This window comes from Lepus europaeus, chromosome 4, assembly GCF_033115175.1.
Source record: "Lepus europaeus isolate LE1 chromosome 4, mLepTim1.pri, whole genome shotgun sequence".
Classification (NCBI taxonomy): Eukaryota; Metazoa; Chordata; class Mammalia; order Lagomorpha; family Leporidae; genus Lepus; species Lepus europaeus.
The window spans coordinates 144,525,056-144,548,336 of NC_084830.1; the positions used below are offsets into that span (position 1 = coordinate 144,525,056).

General features: G+C 45.2%; 1 protein-coding gene across 3 annotated transcripts in view; it reads right to left on the minus strand.

Annotated features, from left to right (window-relative positions):
* The window catches only part of C4H5orf24 (chromosome 4 C5orf24 homolog), a 50,358-nt gene that overhangs the window by 20,359 nt on the left and 6,718 nt on the right, over nucleotides 1-23,281 (minus strand). The window contains exon 3 of one of the 3 annotated variants that reach the window (XM_062189111.1): nucleotides 20,110-22,434. The exons of the other annotated variants lie outside the window; for them this stretch is intronic. Within the exon in view, the coding sequence (XP_062045095.1) occupies nucleotides 22,394-22,434 (41 nt within the window). The 3' untranslated portion in view covers nucleotides 20,110-22,393. Of the gene's footprint in view, nucleotides 1-20,109; nucleotides 22,435-23,281 lie in introns of those variants that run through there. 3 annotated transcript variants of the gene reach the window in all.

The window sequence follows — 23,281 nt, forward strand, 5'->3', positions numbered from 1 at the left end:
ATGGGAGGGGACGGCACAAGGACACAGGGACCAGGAGGCGCAGATCATTAAGAACCATCTTGGAGGCTGGCACGCCACACCAAGGAGGACTTAGGCGCCTACAGGATTAACATTTGATGATGTTCTAAATAATAACAGAGTAACATTGTAAACATATCTACCCCAAACCCTCACCTCGTAGTCAACTACCTACTCATCTAGTGTGTTCTAGCTCCATTGCACAGGACATGTTTGAGAAGTTCTGCTGAAGAAATGCCAACCGCTCAAACCACAAAGCAACTGTTTACCTGGGATTCCACCCGCCCTGGCTGGCAGGGCATGCTGTGCAGCATTTGGAGTGACTGATCTCACCAACCCCATATTTAAAATATTAAAAATGACATAAATAAAAACAGAAGAGACAATAGGCCATTATACGTTCTGTTTTAAAATACAGTATTTCTTTACCACATGGAATTGCTAGGAGGGGAAATCGAATCATTCAGGAGTTGCCAGCGCCTTACAGCCGAGTCTTCCGGGCAAGAGTGACTGTGACGCCCTTGTGTCGTCCCCACACCCGCACCCAGATGGCCTGAAGGTTGAAGGATTCTCTTCTAATACCACCTGGCGTCCTGCTCATCCAGGTACCCGGATGCCTAAATCAATAAGCATGCATCACAAAACAAACAAACAAAAAAAAAAATCCAGCATTCATTTTCATCTTATAAAGAAAATTTCATGTTAAAAGACCTCTCTGAATTTGTAACAAAAATTTAAATTATCATAAAATATGCTAAATGTCCAGTTGTGTATTTTTAGTTTGGTTGTGTAGCCTGTAAAATTCTGGCAGTATCCCTGGCACAGGTATCACATGTACTTTTTTTAAGTGAAAAAAAGAAAAGATAATACAATCTGCCTAGCGTCCCTCCTAAGCGGCAGATCTGAAATCTGAACCCAATTTGAGTGCTCAGCCAGTTTGCCACAGGGCTCGTCTGCACCATGTTCCTTTAATCCTCGCTGAAACCCCACTCCCGGGGCTTGCAAAGAGTAAGGACTTTGACAAGGGCATACACTAGCGAGTGACCGTCAGCCACTCAAGTCCAGATCCAACATGCTCTGCTACAACACAGAAACAAAGTTTAAAAAGCAGTATGTTTGTATCATAAACACCAAATTAGGAAGATGAACCAAACAGGTTACTGCAATAGGCAAGTGTTCCCGTGAAGAACGGCCCTGCCAGCACTCCGTTCCATCTGCTGGGGAACGGAATCAGGCTTCCAACATGTCACACAGGCCAGCTCAACAAGTAAATCGCAAGAAACAGCTCTTCGTGAGAGGCCATGAAAAGAACAACCCTTTATCCAAGGGCTTCTCTCTCGGCAAGGCTGCTGTGGGTGTGGCTGGCAGGGGCGAAGGGGAGAGGGATGGAGTTACAGGGTGCTTTCTCAGCGCAGGGAACTGTGCAGCTCAGCCCTGGCTGTCACTGGCATTTGGGGAGTCGACCGGCAGATGGAGGATCTCACTCCATCTCACTGCAATTTGAAAACAGAAGAAATGCGCTCAGAAGTATACATTGCACCTCGGATGTCTGCTCAGAGAGGCACCCTAGGGTCAGAGCTGCACCCAGGATGGATCTTGGGCTACAGGTGGTACTTCAGACCGGAGCTTCTTCCTTACCCCACCTATCTTTCTTCAAATACATTTTGTTTACAAAAAAATGAGCTTAAAAATAAAATAGCATCATCGTAAGGATTTTTTTCAAAAAGTGTAAAGTTTTTGCAAAATAGCAATTCCAGAAAATGAAGGAAATTCTTCTAAAAACCATATATTCTAAAACTCAAGGCAGAGGACAACTGCTGTGTTATCTCAAAAGACCTTTCTGTGAGTCTGGGACATCTTGTCCTACTAAGAAGTGCAAAGAATCCTACAGCCATGTCAAAACAACCGCAGGACAGAGTAGGCACTTGGTGTAGAGCCTAAGATGCCACTTGGGACACCCACATCCCGTATCTGCGGGCCTAGATCTACTGCCTACTCCAGCTTCCTTCTAGCACGTACCCTGGGAGGCAGCAGGGGGTGGCTCAGTCCTTGGTCCCTTCTGCCCGCTTAGGGGACCCAGATGGAGTTCTGTCTGCTGGCTTTAGTCTGCCCAGCTCCAGCGGCTGGAAGTACTTGGGGTATAAACCAGCACAAAGGAGATTCTCCCTCTCTCTCTTTCAAAGAGAGAGAGAGAGAGGAACCAAACTGGCTCCTACTATCCAAATATGGGATAATTTGAACAAATAAATGAGTAATTTCAATAGACTGAAATTCAATAAATGAAATCACATGTTATGATCCATGAGTTCCTATCAATACTAACAAAATTCAAGGGGTGGGTAAGAGGGCATTTGGCACAGCAGCTTCAGCTGCCACCTGAAACACCTGCACCCCAGCTCAGACCGTCTGGTGTGAGTATTGGCTGCTCCACTGCCAACCCAGAATCCTTCTAATCCACACACTGGGGGGCAGCGGGTAGTGGCTCAAGCACCTCTGTTCCTGCTACCCACAGGGAAGACCCAGATGGAACTCTGGGCTCCTCAACTCTGCCTGGCCCAGCCTTGGCTATTACAGGTATTTGGAAGTGAATCAGCAGGTAGAGAATCAATCTCTCTCTCTCAATCTCTCTCTCTCTCTCTCTTTCCAGCTTTTAAATTAAATGAAAATAAGTAAATTTGAAATTAAAAAATTTTTAAGTAATCACATTGGAAGATGCTGCTGAAGCAACTCATTAATCTGAAAACTGGTAGGTAAAAGGAAAGAATCAGACATTCATTGTCGTTTCTGCACAAAGTGTATTTCAGACTAACCAAATACTTCAGGAAGGGAAGCTTTTTTGTATGGAAGCATTTGGGCGAGTGGAATTGAAAACTGTCATTGTGTAGCCCCTAAGGAAATAAGGGAAGCAGACCGAGATCATCAGTGCTGACATCGTTTTAGATCAGCTGGAGCAGGCTGGGAACAGCAGGACCCACAGATTAACTTTAGCATCGCAATAAAGAGACAACCAGTTACTGTGTGCAGCCTAGCACAATGCAACAGAAGGCACATGTACACATCATCACCTACGAAAAATTCTTGTGCAGAAAATCAAGCAGGAACTCATCAACTTCTTGATCTCATTACCAGTTTTCAAACACTACAGGAGTTAGAAAAGCAACAGGAACAACAAAACAACAGCATGGAGATGCAATCAGCAAAATCAGAATTTGGAGAGAAATAACTTAGCTTCTTCAATAAATAAGTTATGGAAGGGAAGGAAGTGAGATGGAATCCATCAAAGAGACTCCAGAGACACAGGTTAACCGAATACAATGTGGGACTGTATTTGCATCCTGATTCCAACATTTACGTGGCAAAAACCCTTAGAAAAGTATTATCCAACCAAATCTAATAATATGTAAAAAATTATATACCATGTCTATCCCAGGGATGCAAACTGGTTTAATATCCAAAATCAATTCATGTACCACACCAGATTTGTATAGTAGAGATTTGTAGAATAAAGCACAGGATCCACAGATGAAGGAAAAGCATTTTACAATGTCTGGCATCCATTAATGACTTATAAAAAAAATTCTCAACAAACTAGGAGCAAACTAGGACCTTCCACAACCTTTTAAAGGACATCCATCACAGGGGAGCCGGTGTTGTGGCACACCAGGTTAAGCTGCTGCCTCCGATGCCAGCATCCCATTTGAGTAGTTACCAGTCCTGGCTGCTCCACTTCAGATCCAGCTCCCTGCTGACGCACCTCAGAAAACAGCATAAGGTAGCCCAAGTGCTAGAGCCCCTACCACTCATATGGGAGACCCAAACGGAGTCCCAGGCTCCTAGCTTCAGCCTGGACCGGCCCCAGTCATCGCAGCGTTTGGGGAGGGAACTAGTGGATAGAAACTCTCTCTATCCTCTTCATAAATCTACCTTTCCAATAAACAGATCTTTTTAAAAAAGAAAAATGAAGGGCATCCATCATGAATGTATAGTTGGGGCTGGCAGTGTGGCCCAGTGGGTAAAGTTGCCGACTCTGATGCCAGTATCCATATGGGGGCCAGCTCAGGTCCCGGCTTCTTTTGATTCAGCCGCCTGCTACAGGCCTCGGAAAAGCAGAAAATGGCCCAAGTGCTTGCCACCTATGTGGGAGACCCAGATGGAGCTCCTGACTTCAGCCTGGCCCACTGCTGGCCGCTGCAGCTATCTGGGGAGTAAACTAGTGGATGGAAGACTAATCTTTCTCTCTCCTCCTCCCTTTTCTCTCTGTAACTCTTTCAAATAAATAAATGAATGAATGAATAATTAAAAGGTACAGTTAAGCCGGCGCCGCGGCTCAGTAGGCTAATCCTCCGCCTTGCGGCGCCGGCACACCGGGTTCTAGTCCCGGTCGGGGCACCGATCCTGTCCCGGTTGCCCCTCTTCCAGGCCAGCTCTCTGCTGTGGCCAGGGAGTGCAGTGGAGGATGGCCCAAGTACTTGGGTCCTGCACCCCATGGGAGACCAGGAGAAGCACCTGGCTCCTGCCATTGGATCGGCGCGGTGCGCCGGACGCAGCGTGCCTACCGCGGTGGCCATTGGAGGGTGAACCAACGGCAAAAGGAAGACCTTTCTCTCTGTCTCTCTCTCACTGTCCACTCTGCCTGTCAAAAAAATAAAAATAAAAAATAAAAAAAAAATTAAAAGGTACAGTTAAAATCACACTTAATAACCAAAGACTAAAACGGTTTTTTCCCTGACATGAAGAACATGGCAATGATGTCTACTCTGTTTTTTAAGATTTATTTATTTATCTGAAAGGCAGAGTTAGAGACAGAGAGAGAGAGATCTTCCATTTGTGGGTTCACTCCCCAAATGGCCATAATGCCCAGCGCTGGGCCAGGCCAAAGCCAGGAGCCAGAAGCTTCATCCAGGTCTCACATGTGGGTGGCAGGGGCCCAAGCACTTGGGCTATTTTCCGCTGCTTTCCCAGTCACATCAGCAGGGAGGTGACTCAGAAGTGAAGTATCTGGGACTTGTCCATTTGGGACGCTGGTACTGCAGGTGGCAGCTTCACCCGCTGTGCCACAATACCAGCCACTCATCTCACTATCTCTACTCAACATTTTACAGTCTTGTATGGAACATTCCAGGCAGTGCAACAGACAACAAAAAGACATTGAAGGGTATAGTTTAGAGAGAAGGTGTAACTGTTTTGGTTCTCGACGATGTGATCCCGTAGGCAGTCCCTGCCTTAACGATGACTTGACTTGAAGACTTTATGACTCTATGATGGTGTAAAAGTCATATGTCTTCAGAAGAAAGCTCCAATGTTGAGTTTCAACCTCATCCCAGGCTAGCAATCTCTGATACAATGCTCTCTTATTGTTGGGCAGTAGAAACAGCTGCCAGTCAAGTAGACCAGAATGAGTCAGCAACCAATGCTCAAGAGTGTACAGTGTTGCCAAGCTGTGATGTTTGGTAGGTCAGGTGTGTTAAGTGCATCTTCAACTTAAAATATTTTCAACACATGATGGATTTATATCAAGGTATAACTCCACCATAAGCTGAGAAGCATCAGTATAGAAACTTCTAAGAAATCTATCCCCCTACATCTTCCTAAATCTATTGAGTTTTACAAAGCCACCAGATAAATCAATATTTTAAAAATGGATTCTGGGGCCTGTGCTATGCTGTAGTGGGTAAAGCCACCACTTGCAGTGCCAGCATCCCATACGGGCACCAGTTCAAGTCCCGACTGCTTCACTTCTAATCCAGTTCTTTGCTGTGGCCTGGGAAAGCAGTAGAAGATAGCCCAAGCCCTTGGGCTCCTGCACCCATGTGGGAGACCCAGAAGCTCCAGGCTCCTGGCTTTGGATCGGCTCAGCTCCAGCTGCTCCAGCCATTTGGGGAGTGAACCGGTGGATGAAAGACCTGTCTCTGTTTCTCTCTGCCTCTCCCTCTGTTATAAGTATCAGCACAGGGACTGGCACTGTGGCATAGTGGGTAAAGCCGCTGCCTGCAGTGCCAGCATCCCATACGGGCGCCAGTTCAAGTCCCAGCTGCTCCACTTCCAATCCAGCTCTCTATGGCCTGTGAAAGCAGTAGAAAATGGCCCAAGTCCTTGGGCTCCTGCACTGCTATGGGAGACCCAGAGGAAGCTCCTGGCTCTTGGCTTCGGATCAGCATAGCTCCGGCCATTGTGGCCAATTGGGGAGTGAACTAGCAGATGGAATACCTGTCTCTCTGCCTTTCCTTCTCTGTGTAACTCTGATTTTCAAATAAATAAAAAAAAAATCTTTAAATAAGTATCAGCACAAAAATCAATGGAACAAAGAAGTGTAGATATAAACCTACATGTGAATGGCACATTGACTTTCAGTAAATATGACGCAGCGGGGCTGGTGCTCTGGCATAGTGGGTTAAGCTGCCACCTGCAGTGCCCGCATCCTATATGGGCAGAGGTTCAAGTCCCAGCTGCTCCACTTCCTATCCAACTCTCTGCTAATGTGCCTGGGAAAGCAGTGGAGGATGGCCCAAGTGCTTGGGCCTCTGCACCACATGAGAGATCCAGAAGAAGCTTCCGACTCCTGGCTTCAGTCTGGCCCAGTCCTGGCCATTGTGGCCATTTGGAGAGTGAACCAACAGATGGAACACTTCTCTTTCTCTCTGCCTCTGCCTTTCCCTGTCTGTAACTCTGCCTTTCAAGTAAATAAAAGTAAATCTTTAAAACAGGAAAATGACATGCCAATTCACTGGAGAAAGAATAGCCTTCACAACAACTGTGCTGGGAGGAGTGGACAGCAACGTAACAAGACCAATGGCCTCGGGGCCAGCACCATCGTGCAGTGGGTTGTGTCGCCACCTGGCACACCAGCATCTCATGTGAGCACCACTCAGACCAGTGGCTGCTCCACTTCCGACCCAGTTCCTGCTACTGTGCCTGGAAGCAGCAGAGGATGGCCCAAGTGCTTGGGCCCCTGCACCTACCTGGTAGACATGGTTGGGGTCTGGGTTCCAGGTTTCAGCCTGGCCAGCCCTGGCTGTTGGGGCCATTTGAAAAGTGAAGCAGCAGATGGAAGATCTCTTCTCCATCTGTCCTTCTCTTTCTGTAACTTTGCCTTTCAAATAAATAATAATTAGATGGAAGAATTTCATGGTTTAGTATTTAAGAAAAAAACTGTACACTTAGTTTGCTACACTTATAATGCATGGCATTTCATGCTATTACAATGAAAAGACACTATTAAAGACAAAAAAATTTCATTTCTTAAAAAGATTTATTTATCTGGAAGTCAGAGTGCAGAGAAGGAGAGGTAGAGTCAGATAAAGAGAGAAAGAGATCTTCCATCCACTGGTTCACTCCCGAAATGGCCACAGCGGTCAGGACCGGGTCATACTGAAGCCAAAAGCCAGGAGCTTCATCCATGTCTCCCATGTAGATGCAGAGGCCCAAGGATTTGGGCCATCTTCCACTGCTTTCCCAGGCAGGGAGCTGCCACGTCACCAGCCCCAAAGAAAAAAATTTAAGTGCTGAGACAATTTTAGCATTGGATACTTGACATTTAGGCATTATTAATTTTTAAAAATTTTTATTTATTTGACAGAAAGTTCTCATCCACTAGTTCACACCCACAAATGCTAGTAACAGTCCCTAGGTAGAGCCTAGAACTCAGTTCAAGTCTTCTACATGGGGGCAGGGACCCCACCCTCTGAGCCATCACCACCGCCTCCCAGGGCCTACACTAGTAAGGAACTGGAGTCAGAGGCACAGTGGGCGCTGAATTTGCACACTCCAATATGGGATGTAGGCCTCTTTTTTTTTTTCTGATAGGCAGAGTGGACAGTGAGAGAGAGAGAGACAGAGAGAAAGGTCTTCCTTTTCTGTTGGTTCATCCCCCAATGGCCGCTACGGCCAGCGCGCTGTGGCCGGCGCACCGCGCTGATCCGATGGCAGGAGCCAGGTGCTTCTCCTGGTCTCCCATGGGGTGCAGAACCCAAGTACTTGGGCCATCCTCCACTGCACTCCCGGGCCACAGCAGAGAGCTGGACTGGAAGAGAAGCAACTGGGACAGAATCCGGGGTGCCGGCGCCGCAGGCAGAGGATTAGCCTAGTGAGCCATGGCACTGGCCCGGGATGCAGGCCTCTTAACCACTAGGCCAAATACCCAACCCAGGAAGGAAAAATTTTCTTTAGTATAATAATACTATCATTATTTTCAAAAGAGTCTTTACTTTCAGATGTAGGTACTGCAATATTTTAGGGTGAAATGATATGGACAATTTATTTGAAAATAATTGGGGATAGGGCAGAGAAGGGTTTGGCCTAGCAGTTAAATGCCATTTGGGATACCTGCAGCTCATGTCAGAATACCCGGGTTCAAGTCCTACCTCTACTTCCCATTCCAAGTTGCTGCTAGTATGTGCCCTTGGAGGCAGTAGTGAGGGCTCAAGTTGTGGGATCCTCCCCCACTCACAAAGGAGATCCAGAATGAGTTCCCAGTTCCCAGCTTCAGCCTGACCCTCCTCTAGCTGTTGAGGATATTTGGGGGGGTGATCCAGAAGATGAGAGATCTGTCTTTGAGTCTTTCAAAGGCAGATAATATTCTAAATTTAAAAAAAATATATTTGAGGGGGGCATGGAAAAAAGTGGGTATACAGAAAAACGATAGGTCTTGAATTTTTCATTGCTAAAGTCACTGTTGGGCACCTGGAGGGCCATTACACTCAATTTTTTACCTTTTATATGTTAAAGTTTTCAAAAATTAAATGTTTAAAAACATAATTGTTACCAAAAAGATTATTTATTTGAAAAGTAGTGACACTGAGGAAGGGAGAGAGAGATAAATCTTTCATCTATTGGTCCACTCGCCAAATGCCTCTAACAGCCAGGATCAGCCAGTCCAAAGCCAGGCGCCGGGAACTCCATCTGCATCTCTCACGTGGGTGGCAAGAACCCAGGTGCTTGGGCCACCATCTGCTGCCTCCCAGGCACAGCAGTAGAAAGCTGGAGCAAAGTGGAGGAGGCACAACTCAAGCAGGCACTTCCATGCAGAATGTCTACCCCCACAATGTATTTTATAAAAGACTCTGTGTGTATGTGTGTGCGAGACAGAGACAGAGAGACAGAGAGACTCACAGAGACACAGAGAGAGGCAGCCCTGAAGTCACTTACTCTGTTTCAGTCATCAGCCACGGTGCACCTGGCACACCCAGGCTGCATAAGGCTTGGGAGCTATTTGTCTATGTGACCGAGGGAGCACAATAGCCATACAAGGAGCTCCCATCATGATATGAAAGCCAGGAGCATCATCATTTATGCATGAGCTCTTAGCTGATACTTCTGAGCTTAAAGGGAACAAGCACAATAACCAGTTTTCTCTCCAAATCCATCTAGAAACTAGTGACGGTACAGGAACAGGCAGAGGGACTGAGTGTCACTTCCTCCATGCTGAGATCATCAGCTACATTGTGAGATAAAGCAAGTGAAGTGATCCATTCAGGATGAATAATAGGTGAGTGCCTTAAGTTCTGCACATTAAGGCATCAGTTTTCTACTGTGAGGTCTATGAAGGCAGGGACTTGTCTTTCTTGTTCACTACGTGAATTGGCACACTGTGGACTGGACACTCAAACTACCAACATTTTGTGAATTTGTTAAATCAATTGAAAATCTGAAAAAACACCTCTAATTAAAATACTCTGCTCCTTAAAAATAGAAGAGATTCAGGGCCAGCATTGTAGCCTAGCGGATGAAGTCTCCACCTGTGATGTTGGCAGTCCATATGGGTGCTGGCTTGTCTGTGAGCCACTCTTCTGATCCAGCTCCCTGCTAATGGCCCGGGAATAGCAGTGGAAGATGGCCCAAGTGTTTGGGCCCCTACCAACCATGTTGGAGACCCAGATGCAGCTCCTGGATTCAGCCTGGCCCAGTGCTGGCCACTGCAGTCATCGGGGGAGTCAACCAGTAGATGGAAGATGGCTCTGTCTCCCCCTCTGTGTTAACTCTTTCAAATAAATAAATCTTAAAAATAAAAAAAGAACAGATTCGCTAAGCAATAGTTCCCTTTGACCCATGGTCTCCATCGTTTATAACAGTGCCCACTTTCACCTATGAGGGGCACATCTTGGGCTATACTAGAAAAAAATGCAGCTCCTGAACATGACAGGAGCAATCTGAACCCGTCACACTGGCCTTGGATACGCACACACTTGTGCTCCCTACACTGGTAACACGTGACATGGGCTACTCCCACCCCTGGCTTGCCTGGCACCAAGATTACTGGCCCCTGTCTCAGATCACAGTTTGTCCACTTCCCCTCCAATGAGGACCTCACCCAAGGAAGATGCTTCCCCCCCTGCACCTGCACCTGCTTCCCTCCTCTGGGCAGCCCGGAACCACTGAGGTGAGCAAGTTATCCTGATTTTTTTTTTTTTTTGACAGGCAGAGTGGATAGTGAGAGAGAAAGAGACAGAGAGAAAGGTCTTCCTTTTTGCCGTTGGTTCACCCTCCAATGGCCGCTGCGGCCGACGCATCTCGCTGATCCGAAGCCAGGAGCCAGGTGCTTCTCCTGGTCTCCCATGCGGCTGCAGGGCCCAAGGACTTGGGCCATCCTCCACTGCCTTCCCGGGCCATAGCAGAGAGCTGGCCTGGAAGAGGGGCAACCGGGATAGAGTCCGGCGCCCCGACCGGGACTAGAACCCGGTGTGCCGGCACCGCAAGGCGGAGGATTAGCCTGTTAAGCCACGGCGCCGGCCCGATTTTTTTTTTTTTTTTTTTTTTTGACAGGCAGAATGGACAGTGAGAGAGAGAGAGAGAGAGAGACAGAGAGAAAGGTCTTCCTTTGCCGTTGGTTTACCCTCCAATGGCCGCCGCGGCTGGCGCACTGCGGCCGGCGCATCTCGCTGATCCGAAGCCAGGAGCCAGGTGCTTCTCCTGGTCTCCCATGCGGGTGCAGGGCCCAAGGACTTGGGCCATCCTCCACTGCACTCCCGGGCCATAGCAGAGAGCTGGCCTGGAAGAGGAGCAACCGGGACAGAATCCAGCACCCTGATCGGGACTAGAACCTGGTGTGCCGGCGCCGTTAGGTGGAGGATTAGCCTGTTGAGCCACGGCGCCGGCTGTCATCCTGATTTAAAATCTTCCCACGGCTCACCATTGCTCTCAGAAAAATTCTTTAGATTCACTTTTCAGGGCCCTTTTATGATCTGATCCATTTCCTTTCCCTTTGCCATTCTTGTTCACTACCACTACCAAACACAATTATTATGTATGTGTATGGGGTTTTAAAAAAAATACTTATCTGAAAGACAGAGTGACAGATATCTTCCATCCATGGATTCACCCTCCTGGGCAGGCCAAAGTCAGGAGCCAGGAACTCCATCCAGGTCTCCCAAGTGATCTCCTGGGATGCCAACTGGCACCCTAACATGGGACACAGCCACCTTCAACAACAGCCTAACCCATGACACACACCTGCCTTCCTGCTTCTTTTGTCTCTCATGCTCTCCTCTCTCCACACACCAGTCTGCATCGCTCAGTTCTCGGCCTGGGCGCCACTTCATTTTGGCTATTCCGCCACCTCCCCCAACATTTACTCTAGAAACGGCATTCATCATATCGCAACTATCTGCTCCTTTGTCTAGCCTTTCACTAGACTACAAACCAGTAGCCTCCTGCACCCAGGACAGGGTCTGACTTGAAGAACAGCCCTCAACTCTTTAGTGAACTAATAACCTGTTCAAAAACGAAAAGTGCTAATCTAGGTTCTGGAACTTCAATTTGCTCTCATGTAACTGCAGGTATTAATCTTTGTTTCTAGATCCTAGTCCAAACTCCAACCACAAATCTTACCCACAGGAATGTAGACTGTTACTAAAATCCATCCTCTTCTTGCACAGTAGCAACTGGACCTGGCTGTCCCAGGCAGGAGCTCTCCTTCCTAACACCTGTGTACCCATCCTCAGCCATGGGATGAAACTCTTGTCAGACACTGAGAAATTACCTGCCACCTCGTTTGCTTAAAAGAGCTGGATTTTCACAACCTCTCTCTCTCCCAGACTGTCTAAAGTAAAGAGAAGTTATTGGTTTTTTCGTTTTTTTTTTTTTTAAAGATGCATTTATTTGAAAGGCAGAGTGATGGAGAGGGAGACAGATCTTCTATCTGCATCATTTACCCCCAAAATGGCCACAACAGTTAGGTCTGGGCCAGGAAAACATCCTGGCCTCCCCAAGTACTTGAGTCACCTTCCTCCACCTCCCCAGGCATTATCAGAAAGCTGGGTTAGAAGTGGAACAGCTGGAATTCAAACTGGCACTTCAACATGGGAAGCCAGCATCGCAAGCAGCAGCTTGACCTGCTGTGCCACAACACTGGCCCCCAGAATAACCCTGAAAACGGCAAAAGCAGTGAGCCCTGGTCTTTAGAAATCTACATAGAAACACAGTATGATTCTGAGAAATATCCTAATCGTACCTGAGACTCTGCATCTTGGGGTCTCTTTACCACAACTACCCTTTCTAAGGCCTAACTGAAACAGGGTATAGACATGCAGATGAAATAGAAAACTTCAGATATTTACAACTATCGATCTAACAAAATTAAGATTAAAATTTCCCACAATATGAAAAACAGCATTAGTAGGAACCAAGAGTCACATAAATAGAAAAATGGGGAATTTTTGAAGGCAGCAAAGAATTTTTTTTAAAGGCAGAAAGAGAACACCCATGATGGCTGAGGGTGGGGTGAAGGATGGGCAGAGCAGGTGTGAGAATCAACTTTACACGTGCACTTCAGGAATGGACTCAGACTTGGGAGTGCAGTGAAAGCGAGACTTTAGCAGTCTTGCAAGATGGGTGGCTCAGGGCCAACACTGTGGTGCTGCAAAATAGAGCCTTGGCCTGCGGTGCCAGCATTCCGTATGAGTCCTGGCTGCTCCACTTCCAATCCAGCTCCCTGCCAATGCGCCTGGGAAAGCAGCGGAGGATGGCCCAACTGCTTGGGTCCCTGCACCCACCATGTGGGAGACCTGGAAGAAGATTTTGGCTCATGATCAGCTCAGCTCCAGCCACTGCAGCCATCTAGGAAGCGAACCAGCAGATGGAAGACCTCTTTCTAACTCTTCCAAATAAATCTCTTTTAAAAAAAAGCTGTCTTGGCCGGCGCCGTAGCTCAACAGGCTAATCCTCCGCCTTGCGGCGCCGGCACACCGGGTTCTAGTCCCGGTCGGGGCACCGATCCTGTCCCGGTTGCCCTGCTTCCAGGCCAGCTCTCTGCTGTGGCCAGGGAGTGCAGTGGAGGATGGCCCAAGTGCTTGGGCCCTGCACCCCATGGGAGACCAGGAGAAGCACCTGGCTCCTGCCATCGGAACAGCGCGGTGCGCCGGCCGCAGCGCGCTACCGCGGCGGCCATTGGAGGGTGAACCAACGGCAAAAGGAAGACCTTTCTCTCTGTCTCTCTCTCACTGTCCACTCTGCCTGTCAAAAAAAAAAAAAAAAAAAAAAAAAAAAAAAAAAAAAAGCTGTCTTAAAAAATAAAATAAATAAAATAATAAAATAGAAGATGGGGTGTCTGATGGGCCAGCACACTTGGGGGTAGTTTACGATAAGTGGTTTATCTCCTAACACGCAGGTCACTTCCCTGGTTCCTCATTGGCTGATTAACTGCGGGATTACCATCTTTCCGAACGCCACCTAAGTATTTCCAAATGTTTAGTCCTGGCAATACCCTGTTTGCTCCAGGCCTTTTCCAGGTGCATGTACTTTGTGGTTCATAACCTAACTGTTAGGCTAGCTAGCTGCTTAGATGCTAGTCAGTCATTTTCTACTCACAGCTTACCATCTTACTTTGGTGGACCAGTGGTCTTGTCTTCTCACACTGGGAACTGGGAACTCCGTCTCCCTCGTGGGTGACAGGAACCTGGCTACTTGAGCCATCACTGCTGTCTAACCAGGGTCTGCACCAGCAGGAAGCTGGAGTCAGGAGCCAGACTCACAGATTAAACCCAAGCACTCGGATATGGGACACAGAGACCCTAACTGTTACCTTAACTGCTAGACCAAACACTCACCCCAGGAATATTTTTATTAATGACTCAACATTGAAGGTGAATCAAATTAAAATCAGCAAGATATTAGCAAGTGGGGTTGGCATCGTGCACAGTGGTTTAAGCTGCCGCCTACAACACCAGCACCCACTGAGCGCTGGTTCCACCATCGGGGTGAATGCCAATGATCCCAAGAAAACCAGGCCAGAGATAAACGGTCACAAACCACAAAGCAGCACCAGGCAGAACAAAGACAAAAGGGGCAGGCTGTACTTAAAAATACAGGGAAATAAACACATAACCATAAACCAAAAAATTCTAAGTCAATGGAAAGACAAACGGCAGGAAAACTCAGAGTAACTGTCGTTTTCAGTCTCTCTCTTGAGAAGCTACTCCAAAGCCCCTAGGCTCTCACAGCAGAGGGGTAGCGAAGATAAACTGAAATGCACTTGCCACCATCACCTAGCAAGACAAGTGGAGTCGATCAGCTTCCCAAAGCTACATTTAGGTAGCTCAGAGCCAGGACAAAAACACCCACCACTAAAAGCAGAACGTCACTTAATAAACTTCCCAACAATGAAGAGGCAATAGTGAAGCGCCCCCATGCCGGATTAACAGGGTGTGGGCTCACACGCTGACCTGAGCTCCCGCCGCATGCATGACGCTGGGCAAGTTAACCTCTCTGGGATTCAAGTATTCTAATAAGCCAAAGGGATATTCCAGCTCCTCTGGCACCATTCACCAAAACTACAATGACTTAGCGAATGAAATAAAGTGTGTGTAATAGAGTGTTTATTATATGCCATGCACTATACTAAGGAGCCATTACTACTCCAGTGTATATTTTCACTTCAGTGGTGTTTTGTGTCTGAAAAGATTCATAGGTGGCATTAATTTAAAGCAGTTATAGGTTCTCACGGAGGCAAAAGGACACATTACATAGTATTCTGTATTTGTCGACAGCAAACACAAGCATCTGTGTAAGTCATTACATCTCTGCTATTCTCACAGAAACCATGTATTAAAATCCCCATCTACTCTGCAAGATATCTGTGATGCACATCTCAAAACATGACTGATATTCTGATGATGAAATCCTATAAAACCAGAACCAAGTATTTTATGTGCTAACAAAAGTACAGAGTGGCAACACATGTATGTCTGCCATACACACTTAGCACCTAAAACATTATAGAACACTGAATTCACAATTTCATATTGCTACAGAACAAATGAAAATTGATGAACACTGACTATAAAGTTACTTCTTTTTTTCTCTGGCTCACTACCCAAATGCTTGCAACAGTCAGGGCTAGCCCAAGCCTAACCCAGGGTCCAACAACTTCATCTTGGTCTCTCACGTGGGTGCCATGGGCCCAAGCACTTAAGCTCTCACTTGTTGCCTCCCAGGAAGCATCAGCAGGAGCCTGGATCAGAAGCAGAGCAGCTGGTTCCCTAAGACAGGCACCCGCTATAGGATGTGGGCGTCCCAAGCAATGCTTTAACCACTGTGCCACAACACCCACCTGGTTTTTTGTTTTTAAAAGATTTATTCATTTGAAATGCATTATGAGAGTAAAGAATGACCTTCCATCCACTGGCTCACCCCCCAACACCCTCAATAGTCAGGGCTGGGAAAGGCCAAAGCCAGGAGCCTGAACTCCAACCAGGTCTCCCACAGGGTGGCAGAAGCCTGAGTACTTGGGCCATCATCAGCTGCCACCCCGGTACATTGCCAGGGAGCTGGATCAGTAGTGGGACCAGCATGGTGGGGTCAAACCACCCCATGACTGCCTTGTGATGCCAGCATCCCATAAGAACGCCGGTTCCCAGTCCTGGCTGCTCCACTGGGAGAGCAGTGAAGATGACCCAAGTACTTGAGCCCCTGCACTCAAGTAGGAGACCCAGATGAAGCTTCAGCCCGGCCCAACCCTGGTCATTGTGAGCATCTGGGGAGTGAACCAGCAGATGGAATATCCCCTTGCCTTTCAAATAATTTTTTTAAAAGCACAGTAGCCAGGACTCAAACTGGTATTGATATATGGAAGGTTGGCACCCCAAGTGGTGGCTTAACCCACTGTGCTGTAACACTGGCCCCCAAAAGTTTATTCTTGATTCTCACACCATGGCAGCTGCTGAGAATAAAAAACACAAGACTGATAATACTCAGGGTATGAATTATAGGTGATAAAGGGAGATTACCTTCTCTCCTACCTACAGATCTTCACTTGCTTGGATTTTTAAACTTCCTTTTTATTTGAAAGGCAGAGACAGAGGGAGAGAGAGATCATCTATCTGTTGATTCACTCCCCAATGCTTGCAACAACTGGGGCTGTGTTGGGCTGAAATCAGGAACCTAGAACTCAATCCACATCTCCCAAGTGGGTGCATGAAGAGCAAGCTGGAATTTCAAGTCCAGCCGGGACTCCAAGCCAGGCACGAAGAAGTTGGAATGTAACACCCCAAGAGGCCGCTCCCACTGTGAAACACCTGCCCTAGGCCAGCTCTTTCCACTGAAGGACACTGGTCTGCCCTGACATTCGCCAGAGAAATTGTCACAAATATAATTTCAATGAATAAGCATTTGTTAGAAAATGTTATAGGGCACAAAAGTGATTAAAAATGTATCTAAGTCACCCAGTGAGTTGCAGCAAAGATCCAGTATTGGCATGGTATTGTATTTTCATAGATCAGTGAGTAGACCAAATCAACAGTACATTCCCGTAAGTGAAAGAACTTCCACAATCTGAGAAAAACAACATACAAAATCACTGCGAAGTATCATTTAAAAAAAAAAAAAAGACATTTATTTGAAAGGCAGTTACAGGGAGCAGAGAGAGGGGGAGGGGGAGAGCGGAGGGAGGGGGAGAGAGAGGTCTTCCATCCGCTAGTTCACTCCCTAGATGGCTTCAACAGCCGGAGCTAGGCCCATCTGAAGCCAAGAGCTTTTTCCGGGTCTCCCACACAGCTACAGGGGCCCAAGAACTTGGGCCATCTTCTACTGCTTTCCCAGACCATAGGAGAGAGCTGGATTGGAAGTGGAACAGCCAGGAATTGAATCGGCACCCAAATGGGATGCTAGCACTGCAGATGGCGGCTTTACCCACTACACAGAGCTGGCCCAAGTCATCTTATCAATATCAATTATAATCCAAAGGCAAAAAAAAAGAAAACAAAAAAAACCCCTCATTATCAATTTCATGTATGTTCTCAAACTCAAACTATTTTACTGGCTGTTTACAACTCCACTTTAACGTTATAGATCAGAGGTAGGCCATGTCTGGCTTGCACATCACCCAAGGCCTGCAAAATCACTTGGTCTGGCCCTGCCTAGACAACTGCAGGTGGGATTAGAAATTAAAAAAAAATCTACAGCAGTTTTTAAGTTGATGATTTTGTATGACCTACATATGATGTTATAAATATCCAAATGGCCCTTGGCAGGAAAAAGGCTACCCACCCGTGTTCTACATGGAAAGTCAGCAAGTTTTTTGTGTGTGTGCGAAGAAAGGAACAGATAATCTTTTAAGCTTTGCAGGCCCTTATGTCACAACCGGTCAACTCCGCCACTAAAATGCCGAAGCAGCCTGACAACCCGTAGCAAAGACTATCTATTCCAATAAAACTTTATTTACAAAAGCAGGCCAGGATGCAGGGGAAGCTGGTGTTGTGGAGCAGTGGGTTAGGCCACTGGCAGCAATGCCAGCATCCCATACGGATGCCAGTTCACGTCCCAGCTGCTCCACTTCAGATCCAGCTCCCTGCTAACATGCCTGGGAAAGCAGTGGAAGATGGCCCAAGTCCTTGGGCCCCTGCCACCCACATAGGAGACCTAGAAGAAACTCCTGACGTCGGATCGGCCCAGCTCCAGCTGTTGTGGCCATTTGGGGAGTGAAGGAGCAGGTGAAAATCTCTGTAAACTCTTTCAAATAAATAAATAAATAAATCTCACAAACAGAGGCTGCACCTTGCTAGACATCAGAGAAAGTGGAAAAGGCAATCATATGTTTAATTAAGGGAAAATATATTTTAAATATCCCAAATACTTAACAGTTACAGAAGATGATGTCCCTGTTCATCATGTTTAAAATTAAATATAGGGGCCAGCACTATGGTGTGGCAGGTAATCTGCCACTTGGAATGCCAGCATCCCATATGGGAGCTGGTTTGAGTCCCAGCTGCTCCTCTTCCAATCTAGTTCCCTGCATTGGCCTGGGAAAGCAGTGGAAGACAGCCCAAATCCTTTTGCCCTGCATTGATGTGTGAGACCCAGAAGTTCCTGGGTCCTGGCTTTGGATCAGCTCAGCTCCAGCTGTTGCAGCCTTCTGGGGAGTGAACTGGTAGATGGAAGCTTTTTTTTTTTTTTTTGACAGGCAGAGTGGATAGTGAGAGAGAAAGGTCTTCCTTTTTGCCGTTGGTTCACCCTCCAATGGCTGCTGCAGAAGGCGCATTGCGCTGATCCGAAGCCAGGAGCCAGGTGCTTCTCCTGGTCTCCCATGCGGGTGCAGGGCCCAAGGACCTGGGCCATCCTCCACTGCCTTCCCGGGCCATAGCAGAGAGCTGGCCTGGAAGAGGGGCAACCGGGATAGAATCCAGCGCCCTGACCGGGACTGGAACCCGGTGTGCCAGCACCGCAAGGCGGAGGATTAGCCTGTTAAGCCACGGCGCCGGCCAGATGGAAGCTCTTTCACTCTCTTTCTGCCTCTATCTCTCTGTAGCTCTGCCTTTCAAATAAATAAACAAATCTTTTAAAAAAATTTAAATATAAGCCTTCAGTAGAAACACTAGCCTAACTTATCTTCATAATGGGAAGAAAATGCAAAGAAAACTGGATCAATTTGTGAAGATTTTAAATTACAAATACACACATCACACACTTTACGGGGCAGATTTCAGAAGGCAAAATCTCAAGAATAAGGTTCATTGTAATGAAAAAAGGTGACTTATTGGCTCTAAGCTGAAAAGCCCTTCACTCAGCCCAGCTTCCAAAGTGACCACTGCAGCTGAGGGGACAGCCAAGTAGGGTCAGCAACATTGAAGGCAGAACTATAAATTTCTTGTTAGAGATGCCACCTGCATTTACCTGACCAGCTCTCCTCCCAGGCCTCTAAGTAAGGAAAGTTAACAGGGTGCCTTCCTCCAGGAGGTTCACACCTCCCTTAGGATGTACTCCATGTGAAGAGATAGATAGGCCTGGGCCTCTTAACTTACAAGGCCTAAAGTCCAACAGATTATTATCAAGCCCCTTCTGTCAGGTTCTATTTGCCTCTCAATCAGAAAACTTAATTGTAGCTTAGACAGCACCTTTCTTAGCTCCTCTAATAATGACTCTGTCCTTTGTTCTAGACCCTGTCTAGCGCACTTGGGCCTCATTCCTTTGTAATCATAACCTCTACTCTACCACCAATGGCTCTACTCCCAACCTGTGTGTACTGATGGTCCTCTTCCCCACTTAATGCTGTATAATTGTTCAGACCTGGTTAATGCCACTCTTAGGATCATTGGTTACTATCCTCACCCTGTCTTTTATGACCTTGTCTAAATATGATCAGTCGGTGAACTTGGAAGGCTTCCATAGCTTTGGCAACTCATGACGAGAGCCTAGGGTTGTTACTGGCGCCATAAACTAGAGTGTCAATTTGTTGGGTCAACAACAGGAGTCACTGTGCACTTGCTCCTCATGTGGGATCTCTGTCCTTAATGTGCTGTACACTGTGATTTAATGCTATAACTAGTACTCAAACAGTATGTTTCACTTTGTGTTTCTATGTGGGTGCAAACTGTTGAAATCTTTACTTAGTATATACTAAATTGATCTTCTGTATATAAAGAGAATTGAAAATGAATCTTGATGTGAATGGAAGGGGAGAGGGAGCGGGAGAGGGGAGGGTTGCGGGTGGGAGGGAAGTTATGGGAGGGGGAAGCCATTGTAATCCATAAGCTGTACATTGGAAATTTATATTCATTAAATAAAAGTTAAAAAATAAAAAAATAAATAAATAAAAGAAAAAAAAAAGAAAAAAGGACTGCTTCCCCACTGTGAAGTGCAGTGCTACACAACAAAGCACAGCCACAGTTGGTTTTAAAGTAGTGACTTTATTAATAAATATACATCCATATGATGATGTAGATACAGATCATGAACACTACTCCATTCCCATACACATAATTGCACACGAGTAGCTCGAGTTCATGGACATATAACATACAGTTATCTATTCAGACTCTTTACAGCAGAGGACAGCGTGCTTAGTATCAGTTAATCGGTAATTATCTTTCTCCATAATTATCTGTGAAAAGGAAATTGTGAAAACTTAAAGAATCAAAGTGAACTGATTACTTTAAATCACACACTTGAATTACTACAGCATTAAACTCTCCAAAAAATAAACACATAATATGTGAGAGCACAGTTTGTCTACCTGAAAGGAGGAGGGGCAAAAAGCAATGGAAAGATCAAGATACATCCTAGAGTTGAAGAGCATATAGTTAAGTCATTAAAAAAAAAAAAAAAAACCAGCATCACAATTTTTCATGTCCAAGGAAAAAACTGTTTTGAGTAACTGTTGTGAATTCTCCTAGTTCACTAGCAAGGGATCCCAACATTTCACTGCATACAGAGACAACGACTAACAATGATCATCCGCAACCCCTGAAGTGTTCTTACAGCTTCCTAGAATATAAACAAGTTCAATTTTTTTTTTCTGTAGTTCACACACTGTGGTTATTTCTAACACCAGATGGATCATTCTTAACCTAATAAATGGATCCAGATGTTTTCCCCTTTCTTAACTCAAAAAACTATTCTTAGTTTGTGAAAATATATATGCAAATTCGCACAAATACCAGTTTGGAATGAGGATTACTTTGACAGATGTTTCTTTTAAAAAGTAAATAAAAATATAAAGAATTCTTAGTCTAATTGAAACAGTGATTTAAAAAAGTCCCCAAATATTAAAAATTAAACCAGATGCTACTTCTTTTCTTGTAATACATGGTGCCAATGTATTTTTTTAATATCCAGTGCAAAACTCCAAAGATAGTATCAAAATCATCCCGTACTAAAGATCAGTTATGCAAGGTTATATCTGTCAAAAAATGAAAATTTCATCTGTACTAGTTCCTTATTTGTTAATATAAGAATAATAAATAAGGCATGTTAAAATATTTTTTAAAGAAAAAAGTAAAGCAACCTTACTTGAATAGATCATTTTCTGACCAAGAGTTTTAACATAGAATAGTGAAACCTATTTGGTAAAGACAGAATTACACAGTATAAAATTAGCAATTTACCTCTCAAGGAACAATCATACAGTGGGAGGGGATGGCGAGTTTTCCCCAATTGATTATATTAAAGTATAGGCAACTGTTTAACATGCTATTTCAGTGTTTATCATGACAAGAGACAGTGTTACAAAAGATGCACAATGTGGTCTTTCGATTATATAGAAGTAAAAATATTTTATATCTGAAGACTTCATTCATATCATCACTTAGACGTCCTTCTCTTCAGCATGGCACCAGGGAACTGTTCATAAGAAGAGAAGCTAAGTAGACAGGAGATGCTCACCAGTGTATACAGCTAACACTCCAGCTCAGGTAACTGCTCACAGCACAGTGAATCCAGCTGCCTGAAAGATGTTACTCATTCACAACTGTAACCATTCACCCCCCACCCCCCACATAGCTCTTAACAATATACACTTTTAAGAACATACTCCCTTTAGCTGATCTCACCATTTCATAAACATGTATACAAAATTCATTATACAATAATACACCTGCTTTGTCTCCTGACACAGTACAGCACCACTGTAGATGTGCTGGAGGATGGGGAGAGGGGAATGAACGTAGGAAAGGGCAGGGCAGAAAATGAATATGAATAACAAAATCAGGACTGAAAGCAAACCGGAAGGGGAATGGATTTCCTATAAAATACAATATGCAACCACATCTCTGACAGCGGTGTGTACTGTGTACTACCCTACGGCAGGGTGCTCAAACAAGCGCCTTCAGAGAGGCTCTCTGAGCAGCTAACTGCTGAACATCACTTTGAGAAACAGCTAAACGACAGACACGTAAGAAAAGTGAGCAGATGAACAAATGAGTAAAAATGAAAGCATCTGTGTATGTCAGAAGTTATACTGTTGTGAGGAAATATTAAAAGTTTTAAATTTTAAGCTTCTGCAAGAAGTAACTCTTGTAGCAATTTAGCTGCCAGAAGGTTACAACTGATTACATAGTCACCCAACATTGTTCTCTAGGGTTTGCTTGTGCAAAGCTGATGCTGAGGTTACCGTGCCCAGGCACAATGCAACATCTCTTCCTGTAAAGAGCAGCATAAAGTCCAGCTCACTGTGTCAGGCATCACTGGAACACCTGAAGGCTTGCTGCTTTTTTCCTGATAAAAAAGGTATGGAACATGACATCCATTTGCAAACAGAGTGTGCATTAACCGGGAGCAAGCCCAAACAATGCATTATGTGCCCCTCCACAACTTCAATTATTTTTAAGTTTTTGGGTCCTTCAAATCTACATTTTAATCTCAAAGGCATTTAAAATTCCTAGTATGAACAGTGTGATTATAACGCAGCAGAAATTTTTCAAATCCCAAGTTCCTATCTTCTTTAGAACAAACTCAGAATAAATAAAATGAATATTAACATGGAATATTACTTTCAGAAAGGAAGGAAGAAAGGTTTCCCTCTGTCCATAGCATACACATCTAGCAAATACTATTATTCCTTTTCTGTCTTGCTTCTAAAGCAAACATTACTGGGGGGAGCAGGGGGACTTTTTTTTAGATGAAGTGGTCTCCCAGGAGTCACAACAAGATTTTTTAGTTAAATTAACCAACATATTTTTCATATTTCATGCATAGATGGATTTCTGTATATTTCTTCATATCTTGGTTCTGATGGTCGGCAAAATGCATTCGGTTTACATCAGTTTTACAGCCTACGTAACAACGTGAGTCCTTTGGTAGATATAAACCTGAAACAGTAAGTGCTAATGCAATGGGACGATTTCTCAGAAAAACCAAAAACATTACAAATAAATGAGCAACACTAATATATATTTTTAAACATACTTTAAAACTCACTAAATATATGAAAGAAAAAATACAGTGACTATAGTTACATGCAGACCTCAGGAATGTTAGTTATATTAAACACACTACTCTCAGAATGCATTGCATTTCATCAAAAATGTAATGTGCAGTTTTTATAAAAGATTAATTTTTTTGT